General features: G+C 44.0%; 2 protein-coding genes across 9 annotated transcripts; one reads left to right on the top strand and one right to left on the bottom strand.

Annotated features, from left to right (window-relative positions):
- Positions 1-1,059: 1,059 nt before the first annotated feature.
- zfta (zinc finger translocation associated) lies at positions 1,060-7,423 on the bottom strand. 6 transcript variants are annotated; one of them, XM_044022794.1, is made up of 5 exons: positions 6,840-7,423; positions 5,007-5,537; positions 2,960-3,379; positions 1,816-2,253; positions 1,060-1,498 (listed from the first exon to the last, which is right to left on the bottom strand). In XM_044022794.1, the coding sequence occupies exons 1-5, from the start codon at positions 6,958-6,960 to the stop codon at positions 1,062-1,064; spliced, it is 1,947 nt and encodes a 648-aa protein (XP_043878729.1). In that variant the 5' UTR covers positions 6,961-7,423; the 3' UTR covers positions 1,060-1,061. The 6 variants fall into 6 exon arrangements, with proteins under 6 accessions (XP_043878729.1, XP_043878724.1, XP_043878725.1 ...); XM_044022789.1 differs by having other exon boundaries at positions 1,060-1,501; positions 2,960-3,382; positions 6,840-7,422; XM_044022790.1 differs by having other exon boundaries at positions 2,960-3,382; positions 6,840-7,422.
- Positions 7,424-10,158: 2,735 nt separating this feature from the next.
- si:dkey-28a3.2 lies at positions 10,159-21,229 on the top strand. Of its 3 annotated transcripts, none has more exons than XM_044021262.1 (8): positions 10,159-10,291; positions 11,395-14,740; positions 15,777-16,433; positions 17,153-17,194; positions 17,338-17,384; positions 17,469-17,521; positions 17,594-17,911; positions 18,221-21,229. In XM_044021262.1, the coding sequence occupies exons 2-8, from the start codon at positions 11,582-11,584 to the stop codon at positions 18,238-18,240; spliced, it is 4,296 nt and encodes a 1,431-aa protein (XP_043877197.1). In that variant the 5' UTR covers positions 10,159-10,291; positions 11,395-11,581; the 3' UTR covers positions 18,241-21,229. The 3 variants fall into 3 exon arrangements, with proteins under 3 accessions (XP_043877197.1, XP_043877199.1, XP_043877198.1); XM_044021264.1 differs by lacking the exon at positions 10,159-10,291 and adding an exon at positions 10,356-10,421; XM_044021263.1 differs by lacking the exon at positions 10,159-10,291 and adding an exon at positions 10,685-10,771.
- The last annotated feature ends 165 nt before the right edge of the window (positions 21,230-21,394 follow it).

Raw genomic sequence — 21,394 nt, 5'->3', positions numbered from 1 at the left:
CACACAGTCTCGTTGTGTTCGCTGCACACGAGCAAACGCCGGGAGTGTTGTGTTCTGTTTTTTGTTTTTTTTTTAGTACATTTTCAGGGCAAAGTGCTACGTTGTCTTCATATCATACATTTAGTTCAGCTCGTGCCCCTCGCTGAATCGGGGCAGGGGGCGGGAGAAAAAAACAAACAAAAAAAAAACACTCGCTTATGAAGTTCCTGAGAGCGTGAGACACTGAGGCCCGACACCAGAAACAAGCCCCGTGTACGTGTGAAGGTCATGACCATCCCTGAATCCCCGACAAACGGCGACAAACTGCGAATTTGTCAGGATCAGGTGCTGAAGGAACAAGAGGTGACACTTTTACGTTACAGTGCACTTATGGAGCCTTTCCACGATTAAGCTCGACTCTGTTTGGTATCAGTTTGGTTGGGCGACATCGTTTTGTACGCTACACAAACACTCAAACTTTGTGTCCAGTACCATCTAATTCTTAATTAAGTTCCCATCTTTGTAATAACAATGGCTTAAAGGAGATGAAATCACAATAATACCCTGTTATTTACTGAGTAAGATGCAGGTAATGAGGCCAGCATCGGTGTGATATACAATACTTGTATAAATATGACGGTATTATCATAATATTACAAAAAAATATATAGAACCGGAGTTTTAAAGCTTTCAGTATGTAAGAATTAGTGACACCTAGTGGTGAGGCAGCAGATGGCACAGACTCCTCCTCCTTTAACCACTCCCTTTCCCAAAGCGTTTCATAAAACTACGGTGGTCTCCGCAGACCAAAAATGTTACGTCTTCCTGTTTCGTAGGTCAGTAAGTATTTGGCGACCACCGCAAAGTAGTTTTACCCAAAAAAACAAACCATTTTTGTCTGAATTTGGTGATATTTCTTCAGCACGTGATTGCGTGGATGTTTTGGGATCTAAGTCACAGAGGGACGGGAGAGTCGGACCATATTTGACCTGAATTTCCCTTTGACAGAAGAAAACGCAGGGGCTGTTTCTGAGCGCGGGCCTCGCGAAGAGCGACGGACAACTTTTTTTCGTTCTTTTGTTTTACGCGTCGACTTGCGTCGGACTCGGGGCCAGCTCGGTGTGTCCGAAGTCCTGCGAGGAGAAGCAGTCGTCAAAGTGGAGGACGTGCACGCCGCTCTGGTTGTAGCTGAGCAGGGCCTGCTGCTTCTTCTCGGGGCTGAACTGCAGCGAGTACGGGTGGACCTGCTGGATGTGCCGCTTGATGGTGCTGACCTTCAGCGTGGCCAGGGTGGCGCCGCACACGATGCAGATCAGCCCGTGTCTGCCCGAGTCGTAGTCCATCAGGTACTCCATCCTCCAGCGGACCTGGTAGTTCCTCCGCTGGTCTTTGCCGGGGTAATGGCTGTGGCGCGACGGCGTCCCCCCTCGACCCCTCTCCCTCTTTACCGTCTTAGTGGGCGTTGTGACGTCGGAACAGGAGTCGTCGTTCGTCTCGCCTGCGGCCGCAGAGTTGATTTCTGCTGAGAACGAGAAGAGTGTGAGGCCACGCCCACACGGAAACCGTCTGTTTTTTTTCTTTGACGTGTAAAAAAAAAGTAAAGACGTAAAGACTCCTTTATTGGCAAATATGAGTACTTTTTTATGGATATAACTCAGACTGCTGCCTGTCAATCAACTCGATCAATAATGGAAAAAGTACTATTCACGGACACACCCACATCTATAAACATAGGAAACCAGGTCGAAGAATCCTGGCGCTTTAATTTGAAACATCTGTAGAGGAAGTACTATTAATGACGAAACGGGATCAGATGAAGAAATGGGAGAGTCTCACCATCTTGGCTCTGCACGCCTTCACTGGAGTAATCTTTGGTCCAGGCAGCAGCCATGGCTTCTCTGTCCTGCTGACTCAGCGCGAGTGTCTCGGGGTGACTCTCCTGGATGTGGCGTCGGAAGCTGCTGACCTTGGTCTCGTGCAGGACCTGAGAGCACACCATGCAGTACGTGTCCTGGCCCTGCGGCCCGTAGGCCACCATGTAGTCGAGGCGGAGCTGCCACGGGTCGCCGCCGCGCAGCCGCTTCCTCCTGCTCTGGCGGAGCGGCGCTCCGACGCCGCCGTCCTCGCCGATGAGACACGTGTCCTGAGTTGAGGCGCCGTCGCTTTGCGGGTACGAGTCCATGTCCATTTGAGCGTCCTCCGCGTCCTGAGCTAATAGATCCACGCCGCCGTCTTTGGTGCTGGGCTCTGATTTGATTGAGTTTTCGGACTCTTCTGTAAAGCAACAAGAAAACATGCATCATGTATGTGACTGAAAACGTCAACAACTACAGTTCCCATGAGCCTTTGGGGCCGCATGTAACTCAGTTCCCATGTGCTTTTGGGGCCGCGTGTGTGTCAAAGAACGCAGAGCTGCTGCTGCTGCTCAGAGGTTGTAGGACACAAGAGGGTGACAGTGCTGAGTCCAGGGTCCTCATCTTAACGTGTTACCATGGTAACACTGTTCCAGATAAGTGGTGTCAGTGGGTGTTGGGACGAGTACACTCATGCAATACATTTCAAAGGTCAGACAGATAACGGTAAATGATAAGTCCTCTCAGTCACCTACTTGTTGTACCCTGTCGTTACGGCGATTCAAAGACAGGCGACCAACGTCATGGTCTCGTGTCCAAAGAATTGGTGGAAAAGTTAATTTTGTATTGATTTGTAAGTGAAATGATTGTTATTTTAGTCGATTTACTCCACGGACTTGTTTAAATTGTCTGAGGAAAAGACTATTACTTTCCTCCATCACACCTTTCACGCACTCTACGTTTTGTTGAGTCATCATATTTCAATTTTTTTTTTCTTTTACACCAACCAGATGAGACAGATGGCTCCGCCCACCATTTTTAAGATAATGCATGTTTGATGCGATACGAACGCAACCAGGGCTGAGGTGGAAAACGACTTCCTAACTAAGTAAAACATCTGTTCTCACCATGAGCCTGAGCCCACGCCTGCAGGATGCAGTGCTTCTCCTCGGCGCTGTACACCAGGGAGTTTGGGTGGGTGTCCAACACGTGGCTCTTGATGTGGTTGAGGTGCAGCGAGGGCAGCTCTCCTCCACACACCATGCACAGCAGCCGGTTGGCGTCCGACTCGTACTCCATCAGGAACTCCTGGCGGAACCAGGCGTGCAGCGAGTCGTTCAGGTAGCGCTCCAGAGTCTGAGCTGATGGTCCAGCAAGGTCCTGCTCCTGCTCCTGCTCCTGCTCCTCATCCTGCGGCTCCTGCTCCTCATCCTGCTCCTCATCCTGCTGCTCATCCTGTGGCTGCGGGACCTCAACCTCCTCAGACTTTGGAGACAGACTGAGGGTTTGTTGTGGCTGCTCCTGTGGAGCCACAAGGTCCTGAGGTTCTGCTGAGAGTCCAAAAAAAGAAGGGAAAAACATACAGAGATTACCACCATAAAGGGATAATTCAGGGGTTTTCGTATGAGGTTCTGACACATAATCCATCTGAAAACAAAAACTTTATCTCACTGTTAAACAGCCTTCAATTTCCTGCACCAAAGTCCATTGAGAAAATCAACAATTTTACACCACGGCTCACAGCAGTTGATGATCCACTGTTGCCTCCATCCGTGTGTTTAAATGCGTTCGTTTTGTGACTAGGGCAATTATAGTCCTTCAATCGGATTAACTTAAGTGACACACACTTATCAAACGAGGCAGCAGTAGACCGGAAACTCCAGTGTCCCCACAAGCTAAAAACCCTGATTTTCTCTATGGAGTTTGGTGTGGGGGAGTGAGTTTAACTCAAACTTGTATTTTCAGGGAGAAAAACTCTGCTGACTTGAGCTGACATTCATTTTATTGGGTTAGTCTTAGGCTTAAACCATTCTTGTAGCCATGGTTTCACTTTAAAAAAAAAGTCATGTTTTTCATTAGAAGAGGCACCTTCAGGCTTTTTGGCATTATTTAATACAAGAACAATGGCATTAGATTTACTCTGCTGTGACACGCCTAATGATGTTTGTAGTCAAACACTTTTCATAGATCTACCAAGTCACATCTCAGGTGTCTGTTACGTTTTGAGATCATTTGAATTAAAAAAGATCAAAGGTGTTTACGAGAGCAGGATGTATGTGTGTGTGTGTGTGGTAGACGGTAAAAAAAAGGGCCCAAAGGAAACACATGTATATCCACCGAGAATATGCAAAACACAGAGGTGAAGAGGGCGGCAGAGACACGCTGCAGGCAAAGGTAAACAGGTAGCTGTGAAAAATTCAACAACACACATTTATTGCTATGTTTTGGAAAAGTGTAGCTGCTCCTCCTCATCCCGTGGTTTAACACACAGTCACATGATTGGTTGTTTGGCCTGTAAAGTGTTGTTCTCGAAATATTCCGTTTAAATGATTTCTTTGTTATTAGGAGCAAAGAAACCAGTAAATGTTCACATTTAAGAAGCAGAAAAATTTTATTGAATAAAATAATTGATTAATCATCCATTTCACACAGGTTATTAGTCCAGGAAAAGTGCAGCCCCTCCCCTAATCTTGTGGACTAGCGAAATGAGTTTTTTGGTCCATAAAATGTTGATTGGTGTTTCCCAAACCTCCAAATAATGACATTCTCAACAGGCGGGTTTGGTCCAAAAACCAAAATGGAACATTTTTAATGGTTTCTTTGTTACGTGGAGCAGAGAAACCAGACAATATTCACATTTAAGGAGCTTAAAAATCACTTATATAAAATGATAATTAATGATGCAAAAATGACCATTCCCTGTGATACCGCAAATCACAGCGCAATCGCAATTTCGCAATAAAGACATTAATTCAAAATTGTTCAGCCCTAGTTATAAGTGAGCTTCTACCTGCTTCTCTGCCTCAGTCAAACATTACATCACTCTCTCTCTTTCCTCCTCACACACACACACACACACACACACGAAACCCTGAGCTCACACTGCCACCAAGTGTGAGCTCCTCAACACTTCCACTTTCAGTCAGAGCAGAGCAGAGCAAGAGTCGTACTCACCAGCAGTGTGGCCGCCTGAGTCCAGCTGCTCCTCCTCCTCCTCGTCTTCCTGAGCTGGAGGTCCAGCAGCATCAGAGCTGTACGACATCTGACTCCCCGCCAGGTTCAGGTGACTCTCCCAGCCCGAGCGGATCACCTCCTTGTCGGCGGCGCTCCACAGCAGCGAGTCCGGATGCTTCTGCTTGATGTGCCTCTTGATGGTGCTGAGCTTCAGCGTGGCCAGCGAGCTGCCGCACACCATGCATATCATGCCGTGCCTCTGGGGGTCAAAGTCCATCAGGTACTCGCTGCGCCAGTACTCGTGGTAGTAGCGGCGGTGGTCGCGACCTGGGATGCGGCTGAGGCCGGGACGCGACGCCTTCTGGACTTTGGGCTTCTGTGCAGAGGGCCCCGGGGCCGGGGAGAGGAGGAGCGGGTGGTCGGGGCCCTCGGTGATGCTCCAGTAGCTGGTTCCTGGAGATTTGACCGGTGTGAGCGCGGGGTTAGCACCTGATTCCTCCACAACATGGCCGTTAGCAAGAGCCTCCTCTTCTGACAGGAAAAAGACAGAAAAGAAAAGAGAAGTTGTATCTCATAAAATCCTGTAAAGTATCCGACTTCTAAATATAATGTTTCTTGTTATGGCAGCGTTTAGAGCCTGTGTTGCCTGGCAACATTTCTGCACTTCACACAGGAAGTGATTTGTTTTCCATCAAGGCAGTTTGACTGAAAGCACAACATAGCACAAATAAGAATCCTGACAGAGAAGCCAAAGAATCTAAATCAAATATTGTATTCAAAAAGATAATTAAAGCCAAAATGTTGAGAAAATATGATGATTTTGTTGTATTATTGTGTGGAATAATATGCGTCTCTTATCTTAAATTAACTTGATTGTTTTGTTTAACGTCCTGCTTAATAGGGGCAAACAAAACAATATTACTCTGCTTTTCTTTTTTGTATTTGCTTTGTTTGAGGAATTCAATAAAAAATCAATAGAATAAAAGTAAAAATAAGCATGCACCCGTCCATGCACTGCTGCTGTATACACACAAAGCCTCCCTCAGTCAGGTCTAATAGCTTTTCTAATTTTCAGATGAAGGATGCAGCAAAACAACACAATTACTGTTCACAGTGACCAAAACACAGGTAGAAGAATAACATCAACAACGACAAAAATCACCTAAAGCTTTACAGACACATGTAAATATGTATTGAATATGAACAAACTATCGGTCGACCGATACAGATTTTTCCTATAACCAATGCTGATGCTGATTTTTAGAAATCCAGTTATAATAATAATAATAATAATAATAATGTAACAATAATGTAATAATGTAATGTCCTGTAACAACAGCCTGAAAAATGGCACTTATTGACCAAATATTTGGTCTACATGTGCTATATAAATGACCTATTATCAACAATGAATTCAATATTAATCAGTCAATAATGATGAAATACCCATCAATAACATATTTTAATTTAATGTAGCCTACATGTTTAAATTTGTCTTCTGATCCTGTTTAAAAAAAATAAACATTTATAATATTGTTAATAATCATTTGCAGGTCATTTCCATCCTTCAGGCCATAGTATTTACAATGTTGATTATAATGATTAGGTTTCGGAGCGGCCACTAGGGGGCAGCAGTGTGCGCGGGTCCGCCTGCCTGTGTACTGTTGAGCCTTTGTTTATAGGAGCCACAGAGACAGAGGGGCCATGCTGCTCTATCATTGTCCCTGAATCCACGGACCCACTGTCTGCCGTGACAATGGCCGTGACTGTGACAGCCACGCGGCGTGAACACGCACAACAACAACACTTGTTTCGCCAGTTTTCTCTCCATACCTTTACCTCTACAGTCACTCCGCTCCGGCGTCGCTTCCTCTTCTTCTCCGCCGCTTATTATTAATGAGAGCAGCTCCGGCTGCTCGGAGCTCCGGAGCTCCCCGGGCTCTGGCTCTTCCATCACCGGCCCCGGCTACTCCTCACACACCGCCTCCTCGTCCTCCTCCTCCTCCTTCCGTCTCGGTTACCGTAGCGCCGAAGCGGGTCTAGTCACGCACACAAGCACCACCTCAACAACATGTTAACGCCACTAACGTGTTCGCTCGGCGGCCGCTCGACACACGCATTTGGCCGGTGCTCATGGCCGAGGAGAGGAGGAGAGGAGCCGGGCTCTGCCTGCCTTCTCCCCCCCCGCACGCGCCCCGCACGGGAGCCGCCAAGTTAACTTTTTAATACAATCACGCACGCGTGTACAGTATATCCGCCCGTGGACACTCGGTGCTGCTCAGCTAGGAAGGCCGACTCTCGTGGATTTTAAGGCTCCTGCTTGTCTTCAGGGTGGGGAGCCGGACTAGGGGCCCCTGGGGCTCCTTAAGGGGCTCCTGGGTAAATTTAAAGAGACAGTAGCAGCGGTTTCGACTATACACACCCACCCTGTCTGTCTCTATGTGTGTGTGTGTGTGTGTGTGGTGGGTGGGGGGCAGGCACTAACACAGATAAGCTGTTAATACTAATACTGTTGTTCTCGCAAAATCATGCGATAACAAGCGGTTTGTTACGGCCCTGCATCGGTTAAAACACGCTGGGCGGGGCTTCGGCAAATCAGGGCCCCACGAGCTCAGACTCCCACATGGAGTCTAATGTATATAAATAACAAGTAACATCACACAAATGACTAAACAGAAAACCGAAAAGAATCCAAAAAGCACATATATATATATGTGCAGATTAAAACAGTGTCTGAAAGGTATATAAATATAGAAGAGAGATCTGCTTAATCTGATTAAATGTCCACAAGTTGGTATAGCAATATTCTGGATCTGCAATGGTGATATTGCCTTACATGTCATTTAAATGAAGATATATAAATCATATACTATACACATAATAACCACCTCCACTTGTAGCTAGATTATAGACAGAATATAATATACTAAATATGATTAGCATATAAATCACACTTTTAAATGTTTTCAATGTAAAAGTTATATATGTATATGTATATGTTTTTTTATTACAGTTGTCCATATGTTATTATGAAATTTCATCATAAAAACAAACACTTTTACATGAATATCATTATAATGATGATTTATGTAGATATATTGGAAACACTCATGTATGTGTGTGTGTTTTTTAGATCATATTTTTTATATACCATACAGAGAATTGTTTATTTCATGTAATTTTATAGTTGATCACACATTAGTAGTACTAGTAGTTCACTGTATAAAGCTAAAGTTCAAATGCAAATAAAAAATAGCTTGGGCATGTCCTTAGAAAGGTTGAGAACCAAATATCAAAGACAAAAAACAAGGACAGTCCAAATCAACATGGAAATGAATTGTGACTGTGGTGCTTTAAAGGTGGAGGGACACTGTCAAGGCCTTACGTGTCCCTCCAAGGACAAAGAGGACCATGTTATTTAGACCATAAATTAACTGGAATATCTCTCACACTAAGACACTTCTGCACACAGTAGAGGAAAAAAAATCCACATCAATGGAGGTCATTTGTAGAAAAAGCCAATAAATCAATGGACCTTTGTCCAAATGTTCCAAGCTGGAGACGTAAGTCCGAAAGCTTCATGTGATCTCTGTGCGTTTGAAATTTATTCTCCCACAATCAGGCTCCGTCAAAGCAGAGAGGACAAAACAGCAGCACCATTAGTCAGAATCATGACTTATCAGCTCATTATTGTGGATGTGGTGAGATCATATTAATATTTCTGTGGCTTTAAACAGAGGATAATGAGGGAGTTTTAAGGACTCCCCTATATTGATTTTCATTCATTAGGGCTGTCTTTTCCCTAACCTTAACCATAACCAGTTAATGCAAAACCCTTACCTAATCCTAACCCATATCTCATCTTTACCAGATCCTCAGAATTTAGGTTCTGTCTCATTACTAGGGGGTGAGAATCACCAGAGACACCACAATACAATATTATCCCGATATTTAAGTCACAATACGATATTATCACGATATTTAAGTCATAATATGATATTATCACAATATTTAAGTCACAATATGATACTATCACGATATTTAAGTCACAACATTATAGTCACAATATGATACTATCACGATATTTAAGTCACAATATATGATATTATCACAATATTTAAACCACGATATGATACTATCACTATATTTAAGTCACTATACAATATTTAAGTCACAATACGATATTATCATGATATTTAAGTCACAATACGATATTATCACAATATTTAAGTCATGCTATTAAAGTCACAATACTATAGTATCACAATATTTAAGTCACTTTTTAAGTCACGATATGATAATATCACGATATTTAAGTCACAATGCAATATTATCACAATATCTAAGTCGCAATATTTAAGTCACGGTATGATATCATCATGATATTAGTATTAGTGAAATCATATATTGTGATAAACTCACACAACAATTCTAGTGAGAATGTGCACTTGGCGCCATGTAGTGGACTGAAACTGTTAAATGCTAAAAATGTTTGATAAAACAGTGCTATAATATTGCCACACAAGATATCGCGATATTTTACTGTTTTGATTTTCCCCCAACCTATACTCAGTAGGACCAGGTTTTGGTCCATGGTCCATGAGGACTACTGGTCCAGACATTTTACCACATTGGACTGCATTCCCTAGCCCAGGGGTCTCAAACTCAAATGACCTGGGAGCCACTAAGTCTAGTCTGGTCAGTAGGGGGTGGGTCAAGTGATAAATAATAATACTACAATATTGCATCTTATCGAAATTACGATATTACAAATTTCAAAATAAAAGTGTTTGTTTTGGTATGGAAAGATATAAAAAATATATTTATCAAAGTTAGTCTATAAACTGGTGGTGGGCCGTATTAAATCGATTGGGGGGCCTCTGGCCACATGTTTGAGACCACTGCTCTAGTCCCTTACACATTCATCACAACTAAATGCCTAACCCTATCCCTAAAACCAGGTTTAAACCCCCCAAAAAGCCCACTATAGATGTAAGGACGAGACAAAATGTCCTCACTTTCTCCAAAATGTCCTCACTCCCTATGGTTTATACGTTTTTTTTTTGGTCCTCACAAACATACACATACAGGAACAAACACACACGCACGCGCACGCACGCGCACGCACACACACAGAGCATCCAGGTCCCACATCCTGGTACTTTGTGAGCCTTGTCAGCCTCAGCACGGCAGACAGGAGGAAAGTAGCTGCAGTGTCCTGGCACCAACATTTCTGTCCACAGCTGCTCACTAAACTGTCCCGGGAACTTAATGCTAACTAAAAGGTAAAAATAAATGCATGTTTTTCATCTACGCGTCACCGGGCGTCCTGCTTTGCGGCAGTAAAGCGCGGGTTTTGTCGCGTCTTTTTCGACAGGCGGCAGCGGTACAGTCCGTGTGGACAACAGTGGGAAGGTATATGTCCATTGTGCAGCTAACAGAGACATCGCTGAATGCGCCACTTGCGCTTACATGTGACCTTTTTTCCTGCGCCGAATCATAAATGCGGTATTATCGAGTCGATTTGCGGCGTTTGCGACGAAATGGAGCCTGAATAAAAGATGAAAAATGGCTCTCGACAGACAGAAAAGGGACATATTTAAAGGGACAGTGCCACTCCGCTTCCTTCCTGCTTCCTGTTCCTCCTATTCTGCACGCGCGACGTGTCTGTGTCACCGCAGATGCTGTGGACATAAAAATATCTCACATTCCTACAAATGGACGCTGCATTTACACGTTTAAAGTGTGGTCTGCCTCACGTGGAGGTAAAACGCTGTTTGCAAGTGTTGTGGTCGAGCACAGGGCGTTTCAGTGTTTGTCCATTGTCCTCGTCTGCATCTGGCGTATCTTACACAGACAGTGGGACTCGGGACACTGCTGTTTTGACTACGATGTTTGTTAAATGTGATCATAGTGAAAGTAGTGAAGACAGCAAGTAATCAAACATGAAATGTTATTGACATGAGGTGTTTTCATGGTGAAGGTGAAATATCAGTAGTTGGTTTCTTTGTGGTGTGAATTTAACCAAGTGTGTTGTTATGGACCCCACATGAAACGGAACCAAACAACCACTAGCCCTTGGTTCATATTAGCTGGTTTACCTGTGTTCCAAACTCCTGGTTATACCTGCTAATTTCTGTGTGAATAAGGCTTTATTGAGGCAGGGGAGAAAATCACATTGTTTACGCTCACGCAACAATCAATATATAGTTGAATTAAATCCTTTCCGGCTCGACAAAACTGCACTTTATAACCTTTGATGTCAAATTATTGTTTGTTGACTTCCTGGCCTCCACCACCCAGTAGTTACCTCTTGAGTGGAGTGGTCAGTGGTCAGCTGATGAAATACCAAACCTTCTGCTTACCATTGTTCTATTCTGTTCCACAGGACACCTGCTCACCGATGTGATGTATGACAGACTTGGCAGCTGCTCAGCAACGCGGAAACACCCCGAGCGACATCATAAAAAGAGGACACCATGTGATTTATCAATGGCAGCAAAGGAGACTGGACTAAAGGGATGAACTGATTGCTGTTGGATAATAACTGAGGAGCAGACCAAGCTGGCCATAGCATGCCAACTGCAAAAGACAAAGGTGGTGCAGCGCCCCACCACTACCGGCCTGCCTCACGATATGATGACGCCACACTTGCCCAAAAGAGAGAATACTGGAGAACCAAGAAGCGAGAGCAGAGGGCTCGACGCTCCGACCGGAGAGGGAGGTCAACGCAAAGCAGTCGAGGGGAACAGCGGCGACATCTAAATACTCCTGCAGTGGTGAATTCCAGTTTATCTGGATCCTTCGCTGCTCCCTCTCCTCCTGTGTGGAATAATGCAGAGTTATATACGTCAGCCAGTGCTACTCCTGCATCTCAGAATCTCTGTGATTCCGCTGAAATCCAAAAGAAAAAGTGGATCCAGCACCCAGTGACACTCAACACAGTCTTGACTCAGATGCCAGCATCATGTTCTGACACAGCCACAGCCACAGCGAAATGCAGAGCAACGCGACGGGCTGTGAACAAAGCCATTACCTCACCCACTCCCACTAAAACCCAGCTGAACACAAACTCTTCAGTGCCTCCAGTCAGAACGACCCGAATTACCAATGGTAGCTGTGCCCAAACAACACCTCAGCCACTTGTGTCTATGCAGGGCACATCAGTTCCCAACATGCAACATAAAAAAGAAGATGCACTACACACCCAGCCCATCTTTGTTAAAGCGGAAGACGCAAACGCAACACCTCAAAGTGGAACACAGAGTGCCTTGGTCACCTCACAGAGAGCAGAAGGCGTTTGCAACTCCAAAGAGACTGAGGAGGAGAAGGCAGCCAAGCGCAGAGAGCAGTGGCGGATCAAAAAGCGAGAACAGAGAGCAAAGCTGGCAGCGCAGCTCGGTAAAGCCAGAGAGAGGATGCTGGGAGCAGAGATGCTAAGACAAACGGCACAAAAGACAGGACTCCCAGGTGCTGTGCCACTTCGAAATCTTTCATCTCAGTCGTTTTTGAAAGCGGCAGGTCAGAGACAGTGTCCCACTCGAGGCAAAGCTACATTTACGCCTGGAAAAAGAGAAAATTATAAACTGCAAACAGGGGCAGGGAGGTTAGCGACTGTAAATTTGCAGGTTAATGTCCAGAATCCAAATGAGAACAGGACAATTACATCTGATGGTACTTCTGTGAAAAAGCCAGGGGAATTGCTGAGAAAGTATCCAAGTTACACTCATCTGTCTAATATCAGCCGAGGGATGGTGCGATGTAAAACACCTAGACAGAGGTTCATTGATGCCCAGCGTAATTTCTTTAATCTAAGAAACATGAGATGTAAATCGCCATTCTTTACCTCGGTTTTTGCGTCACGAAATATTCCCAGGATTGACCCCAATGACACACCTGAGCAGATAATAGCCAAGCGGCGCGAGTACTGGCGGATTAAAAAACGAGAGCAGCGAGCTAAGCTGTCGATGGAGATGAAATCTCGCTTGAAGGAGAAGGACTCTCTGATGCGAAGAGTGAAACGCTACCAGAGTATTCTGGAGGAGATGAGGAGGGCCAGGGCGCTGGCACAGTCGGCAGGAAGCACACTCACAGATGCCTCTGAGACCATCGGAGGGTTCATCGAAGAGGACGGGACAGTGACCATTAAAATTCCCCAGTCTCCGATGGACCACAACACAGCAGCACATACAAGTAATAAAGAACTTCATGTGAGTTCCAATAATAGTCCATTTGCACAACGTCAATATCACCCTAATACTAAAAGAAGGGGTATTGTTCCCATCAGAACTAAGCAGCCCCCTCAGGTGAAAGTCTCTCTTCCTGGACAGTCGATCAATAAGCCTCCAAAATTATTGTCAGTCAGACCAAGGACTTCACTCAGAAGCACAACGCCTCCTAATTCACAAGCATTACCAAACCAAGCTGTAGGTCAGCTCACACTCACTCGTCCCACAACCTCTCAAAATGCAATTTCTGGAGGATTAGCTGCAGGGTCCAACCTCGATGGCTGTGTCATGAAAATGGCCATTTCCAGTGGCACGGCGGTGTCACCGTCGGCGCTCTCTCTGGATCCAAGTCTAACCGAGGAGGAGAGGATGGCAAAGAAGAGGGAGTACTGGAGGATAAAGAAGCGCGAGCAGCGAGCGGCACGCGCGGTGCGGCTGAAGCAGGGAGTCTTACAGGCGAGGGTCAACGCGGCCTTACAGAGGAGGAGGGCGCAGAAGCAGTTCGCAGCATCAACTGTGCATCTGAACAGACGTCTTACGAACCCACCAGGAAGTGCACGACCTCTGTCCGTCAGCAGCGTGCCTGTTACACCAAATGCAAATGAGATTAAACAAGAGACTGTACCAGAAGTTCACCTACATTCTCAACCAGAACAAACCATCTGTGCAGACATCAAGTGCCCGACCTCCCCACCCCCACCTCCACCTCCACCACTCCAGCCAGACTCTGACCCAGCTTTGAGTGCAGAAAGCCAGGCTACCACTCTGCTAGCTGTGGCCTCCATGAAGAAACTCCTGGAAGAATCGCTCAGCACGGTGAGGGAAAGTGAATGTGAGCCGACGGATATAAAAACCGAGACGGAGGAAGAGCCTTCAGAGCAAGAGATGAAGCCAATTTTACCTCAGCTGTTTTTTGAAAAGGATGAAGTGGCTCCTCTGGCTGCTGACCTGACATTGCAGATAAAAAGCTGGCAGCCAGACAATGACGCCTTGGTACAGGCAGATTCACCAAGTCCTCATTTCAAAGAGTCGCCACCATTTAGTGAGACACCATCACCTATTCCTGCCTCCAGTGAGGAAATCCTGCCTCCCACCTGTGAACACTCCTCCCAGACCCCTTCAAACTTCATAGTAACCCCCTCCATGGAAGCATCTGGTGTTCCAGCTCCACTACGCAGAACCCAGAGGATTTGCTCCAAAAAGGTGAGCTGCTCGCCAGAACCGCCAAAGCTACACCACATAGCCGCGTCTCAGCTACACCCGCAGGCGCAACACGTCGAACGGCACGCTAAAGAGCGGTGTCAAAAGAGCAACAGGTCGTCAGCACAAAAGTGTAGCAGTCTCGGGGCGGAGCACGGCGGTTTGACCGGCTTGACCAGCCTACAGAGGAAGAGGGAGTACTGGAAGCTGATGAAGCGGCAGCAGAGGGCGCGGTCAAAGGCCCGGCAGAAGGACAGGCATGGGCATGGAGAATTCAGCAGACGGACCTTCCACACAGACATCCAGGTATAGGGACGTGTTTTGTTAGGGGTTTGATAAAGTGTGAGGCACAGTTAAGATCCCTTTATTATTTCTGTTTGATTCTAAAAACAGTTTGATCAAGTTTTTCAAACTGTGGTATGAGAATCCTCTGGTGGTACTAAATCAGAAATACTGTTCTACTGTTTATGCCAGGGTATGTGATTGGAGTGAAGCTGAGGAATGTTGACCCGAGTGTGTACAGCACATTATCTTATTGGGAATAAATCTGCCTCCTGTGAAAAGTCTATTTACACCACCCTATTTTAATGTTGGCGATAATAGTGTTACTTCAAGAGCTCAATATTTTCTCAGGTAGTATAAAAGGTTTGAGAACCACTGGCTTAGAAACCTGTATGTGTGCAAACATGACCACCAGGAAAAACAGATCATACAGACCTGTTTTTCTGTTGGACAGCATTTTCCTGACAGGAGGGAGAAGTCTGTGTTGTTAGTAAACTACTCACTCTCCTACACCAATGTGCACAGAGAGAAATTTGCATTTTTAACCTCATGGGACATGGGAGCTGCTGTTTTTTTGTTTTTTTGCTGCTTCATTTGAAAAGTCCAAAATCCAAACTAAGTTTTTTGAAAACTGAAGTCATAAAAAATGCATTTGAACTTAGTGATAGAGGCAGCAGTGGGTCAAACGCGCCTTCCTGTCTGCTGTAGTGTAAAATGACTTATCTCTCTGGACTTTGGTGTGGACTTGATGGACTTGAGCTGATTGAGTCGATTTGGTTAGAGGATGCGTGAAAACACGCTGTCAACAGACACCGCTGTACAGTCTGGTTAAAAACATCATTTTGCAAAACAAAAATGAGCACGGGGAAAGTGAGATCCAATCACAACGAGAAGCTAAAACGAGAAGCACATTGGACCAGTTCCCTCAGGGCAGATAGACGTTTGTTCCAGGTCTGAAAGGAGCCAAGAACTTAAAAAATTAGGGACATTTGACTGAGATGGTTTTATTTTTTCAAGAAATATTGCAGACTGTAACCTCTGCTCTGTTATTGTCTTTCAGGTTCCAGGTGCTTTTACCAGCAACTCTGTTAGAGGTTTAAATCCTCCATCAAAACGAGCTCAACACGTTTCTTCTCTGGGTGCAAATACCCATGTCGCTCCTGTCCCGGTCGCTACCTCTACAACATGTCAGTCCCCTGACCCACTCACTAGTGTTTCCTGTTCACTCAGAAGTAAACAGAACAACAAAGATTTTGGTCCTTCGCAGATCATGTCTGACTCTTTGGGAGCTCCTGAAACTAAGCAGCAAGCCTCGTTATGTTCTCAAGAGTGGTTGTCTACGAGCACTGATGAAGACACGGCCCCCTCGCTCCCCACTCTTAAGCCTCCAGACAACCCACTCTCCAGCATCAACCTGCAGCCCATTGAACCTCAAGGTCCCACCCTCAGTCCGTTAAAAATCCCCTGTCCTCAACTTCCGAGCCCCTCACGTATGATACAATCTCCCTGTACACTGGCATCTGTAAGCGCTATGGCTCCACCAAAACGCATCCCGGGGGAGCCTGAGGAGGACTTTCTGAGGAGGAAGCGGGAGTACTGGAGGGTCAAAAAGAAGGAGCAGAGAGCCCGGAAGGCCGTTCAGGTCAAGGGAGCCTCACCACGGAGAGCTGCCAACAACTGGAGGCCCATCATCCAGTCACAGGAGCTAGTGTCAGAGGTATTTAAAAAGAAAACAACAAAACTGGTTCTGTGGATTAAAAACGCCTCACAGGTCACATTCTCACTGAAAACTGGAAGATTACAGTATGACACAGTTCATCCCCGCGTGGGAATGTAGTTTTGGTCGTTCTGTTGTGTTTCACAACACAGAAATGAGCCTCAAAGGGATGATGTGGTTGTGTGAGATACTCACAGTAAAATATAGCTGCCAGAGGGAACAAGAGCTCATATAATCGATGCCTGCTTAAAGCTAACGTTATTTTGTCATTTGACAGCCTTTTTTGACTGCAAACTGACGTTTGTTACGCTTAATAAACCGCGCTCTCCCGTACACCAAATTCCTTAGAGAGGAATATTGTTTTTACACAATAGCCCCCATGAATCACTGCCTCCTTTATTAGCACGTTAAAATGTGTTCGAAAATGACTTTGCTGTCTGAAATCAAGTGACACAAACTAACCAAACAAGGCAGCAGTAGACGAGCAGCTACCGTGTCCCTGCCAGCTTAAGACGCATATTTCTTTCTATGGACTTTGGTGTGGGAGAGAAAACTGTTAGGAAGTATTAAAAAAACTCCAGTTTCCTGTTAGATAAGGCTGTCTAACAGTGAGCTAAACATATTCTTAGGACAATATACCCTTGAGCAAGTGTATATTTTATTAGGGGGCCTTTTTCATTCGTGGCTGAAGTCAGTTCAATGTGTTGTTTTTTTTTTAGGAAGTGATGGTGAACCGTGAACCAGATTATGACAAGTCCCAGGTAATGAAAAGATGCTACTAATATAGTTGTAATTCAGCTTTTTTTTTTTTAATTCAGCTGTCATTAGATCAGATTAGATTATTTCTAATAATAATGTGGACACACATGTGAGTAAAATGTTCTCTGGTGAATGATCCCCGTAGGACTGCAGTCAGTGGGTGAACTCCTCTGAGTCGGAACCTCTAATGAGGTGAGTGATGTGCATTGATCGACTCCTCTGCTTCAAGCTTTATGAAGGACAATGATGAATCTAAGTGTTCTCCTTCCTCCACAGCTCTCCAGCGAACACGGGATCATTTCCATTCCCAAATTACACGTCTATCGAAGGTAATGCTCCGTGACTTCACTTTTTACGAATGATTCACTTAACAAAGTATAAAACGGGCTCTTCCTTCACAGATGAGTCGGAGATTCTGTTCCCCGACTACGAGCACAACGACGGCGATGACGGCTCCGTCTCCGACGACGTGTGGAGGAACCGCTTCCTCATGGACTACGACCCGCTCAACCAGCTGCTGGTGTGCATGGTGTGTGGGGAGCTGCAGTACTCTCACAGCCTGGAGGGCGTGAGGGCTCACATTGAGGACGCTCACCCAGACACGCTGGCGCTGGAGGCCAGGGACAGACAGGGAATACTGGAGGCGTGGGACGAGCAGGTTTCCCAGCGGGAACGTTTCTTCACCAGCCAACTCCAGCAGCACAGCGGCTCCCTCACAGGTACATTATCATAGCCTTTCATAGTGTTTTGTATATTGTTTCTGATTACTTTTTAGAATTCATTGTATTTTATGATTTCATGATGCGTACGGTGTGTAAAATTCTATTTCTTAGTTTCGACGTGTTGCCTATTTTTCACATGTGACGCGTGCGGGACCAACAGATACATACAGCGAGAAGATCTGTTTACAATAACACGGACATTCTACTAGAAGAATTACATAAAACTTGAATGTCACAAGCTTTAGATTTGCGTGAGTCCCAGTCCAAAGTTTTAAATTTGCTTTAACTGTCTGACTTGTTTTGCAGAAACACAAGAGAACAGATGAGCAGAGACTGTCACTGCAGAAGTCGACTGAAGAACCAGGAGAGAACCCCCACACTGAATCTGTCCTCTTTTATTTATTGTTCTTTTTTTTTATCATCATACACGTGTTCACTTGTGTAGAAACTCACCTTGTAATATAACGCAGCTTTACCTCATTTTCCTTACAAGATTGTGCTTATTGTTTATTTAAAATCAGTTTGGACATTCGGCTACTGAAGCTGCCACAGATGAGATTTTGTAACGAGAGTTAAAATATTTAATTAGGAGTCTAACATTATGGAAAACAGCTGTGTTAAGCAGGACTAGATGCATTTTTAGTGGAGAAAACTCTTAAGTTGTTGATTCTTATTATCTTCAGTTCTTGGTCCATGTATGTGCTCCATTATTTCAATGTTTTGCACTGATTTGAAGTGCAGTCTGTTAGACTCTATAAACATGAGTGTGCATAACTTTCCAATTTGGTTATCTTTTGTTCTGTGCAAACCTTAAATGTTAGAGCAGTGAGTTGTATCTTCAATGCTTTTTTGTTTGTTTTTCAAATTAAGGCTGCGACCAATAACAATTGTTCTTATTGATTCATCTGGTAATCATTTTCTCTTTTAATTAAGTAGTTGGGTGCATAAAATGTCAGAACGATAACAAAGATTATGACATTTGCACACAAACCAAAAATATTTAGGTAACTGTCAGAAGAGCAGATAAACTAGAACACAAATAGTTTAATTTAGTACATTTAACATTTAAGCATTTAGCAGATGCTTTTATCCAAATTATTAGTTTTCTGCATAAAAGTGGAATTGTTTTCAGGCCTAATATTGGAATTAAACTGAGCCCAGTGTGGGGTTTAGCACATATTAGCAAACAGGGGTACAGTCGTTGTACATAAAACTTTCAAATGGATTTTTTTTTTATAGAAATGCAGTGTCAGGATTTGAGGAGTGTTTTAATAGCTGTAGTCAGAATCATCAGTTATCAATAGTTATGGATATTAATTATATAAAAAGTACAGTAAATAGATTTTAAACCCCCAAGAACAGCTGATCAAATTATTTCACAAGTTTTGTGGCAACCCCTTAAAGTGATTCAGCGCAGCTAATTTCGTCATGTGGTTTTATTGACGTCTGACACGGAAAACTAAAGTGTGTGTTCATCTGTTAGTTCGAGTGTGTTTTTTCTGAATTAATTTGTTCAGATTTACGTCAGTGACACAAATTTACGAAACAAAGCACCTCCTTGTGGGCTAAAAATGTTTATCTCTAAGTACTTGGATGTTTCCAGACTGCATGATGTCTGTAAACCAGGTGAAAAAGGCTGTCTAACAACAAGATGAAAAGTATATTAAAAAAATCTATATTAGGTGAGGTTATTTTGAAGTACCTGAAATCTGTTTTCCCCCTGTGTTCTATGTCGAGCCATTATCACATTTAATTGCCAAGTTTGCCTGACAGGAATTACATTTACTGATATCGGTGATGTCATTTTGACTTTTTGTAATTTCGAGATGGCTACAACTTCATTCTGACCATCTTAAACTTCATTTAAGATCTTTTAAAAGGACAATGTAGATATCTTAAATTGATAAATTGAGGATAATTACAGTTATCTCGAACATGAATTGTGACGAGTCAAAATTGGACTGGAATTGGAGATGTTCCGTAGTTTTAATCCTACTCCTGACAACTGAACTTACGGGTATCTGTAACTGTAGTATTGATTAGTAAGAATGAAGTCGCAGATATCGGTAGTTAATGTCCTGTCTAGCGATTGAATGTTCAAACGGCTTGTCATCGCTTTCCCACTGGCAGCCATATTGTGTTAGCGAACAAGCACACTTCAAAGGACCCGAACTGTGAGTGTGTTCTAGTTGTAGTCCGAAGTCGGAATTTCCGGGTTCCAACTCGGAAAGTTTTAGCAACCTCGCAGTCCTCTGTGTAGGATTCTATGATTGACTGCCACACGTCTTTAGTCCATGGACATTTTGCTGTGCTGTGTTGTTGAAGACTGGTGTTGCTAACAATGGCTAGCCCAAGACATGTTAGCGTCCATGTCCACAGAGGTGACGTTACTCCCATTTGTGACTTTGGATGTAAATGGAACGTACTATCACAATTTACCCCGTATTCAGGGCCCTTGCCGTAATCCAGCTGCCGCATGTTTTAGCACGAACCATGAAGTGCACTCACGCTTCAGGGTTTCAACAGTTTTAGACCCCCTTGAACAGCTCCTGTACATAATCAAACACTCAATACAGTAGAAAACTGATTTTTGTTAAGTTTTTCCATGTTCATTCAGGTCAGAGTATGTTCTACTATCTTGGTAGTCACTAACGGTCATGTGTGTTATCTGGGACTGTTCCACGTGTTTCTCCATGTGAAAGCCTTCAGTACAGTGCTGTTCAAACCTGACACTTCACACACAACATGTACGTAGATATAATTCTTTTGTTTTTTACAGCGACTTCCTCGGCTTGTGCTGTTCACGTCAGAGTCACCGTCCTCTGCACTGTAAATACACAAAATACTAAAGTGGTGATAAGACTTTTATTTGACTTGGTGCATCTTTTATTTATTATTTATTGATTCTCTTCTTGTATAACGTGATTATTGATGACGCATTATTCATATCCATAGGTAGTTCTATGTTAGAGATATGTCTCATTTGTGAGTTTTGGGGATAAAAAAAACAGAATTTCCTGCATGAATAGAATATGGATGAACTGTTGTGCATCAGAGAGTTCTGGAAGTCATTCCAATGGTTGTATTTTTTTGTCATAAAGAGGAATGATTATGAATAGTAGGAGAAAAAAGAAAATGTTTTTGTTTGAGCACAAAGACTGTGGAGGTTCAACTGCCTGCACAGCCACAACTCTGTAAATAGGTGGAGGTGACCAAGCTAATTTACCTTCTGAGAATGTAATTGACTCACTTGTTTACCAGTTTAAAGGGAATGTTTAAAATGCCTTTTAAGTAATAAACCTTTTCTACCTTTGGGTTTGTTCTTCAAAATCGTTTTATTGGCTAATTTTCTGTATCAGTCAGTGGAACAGCAGCAGCCTTTTTGTTGCCATTATTCACATTTTAGTAAATTTACTCTGCACCTGATTAGTACTTAAAAGTTATGCCTGCAGACAATTTGTTTGCCACTTTATCTCGCCA

Source organism: Solea senegalensis, linkage group LG3, assembly GCF_019176455.1.
Source record: "Solea senegalensis isolate Sse05_10M linkage group LG3, IFAPA_SoseM_1, whole genome shotgun sequence".
Classification (NCBI taxonomy): domain Eukaryota; kingdom Metazoa; phylum Chordata; class Actinopteri; order Pleuronectiformes; family Soleidae; genus Solea; species Solea senegalensis.
This window is presented reverse-complemented; position numbering and strand designations above follow the sequence as displayed.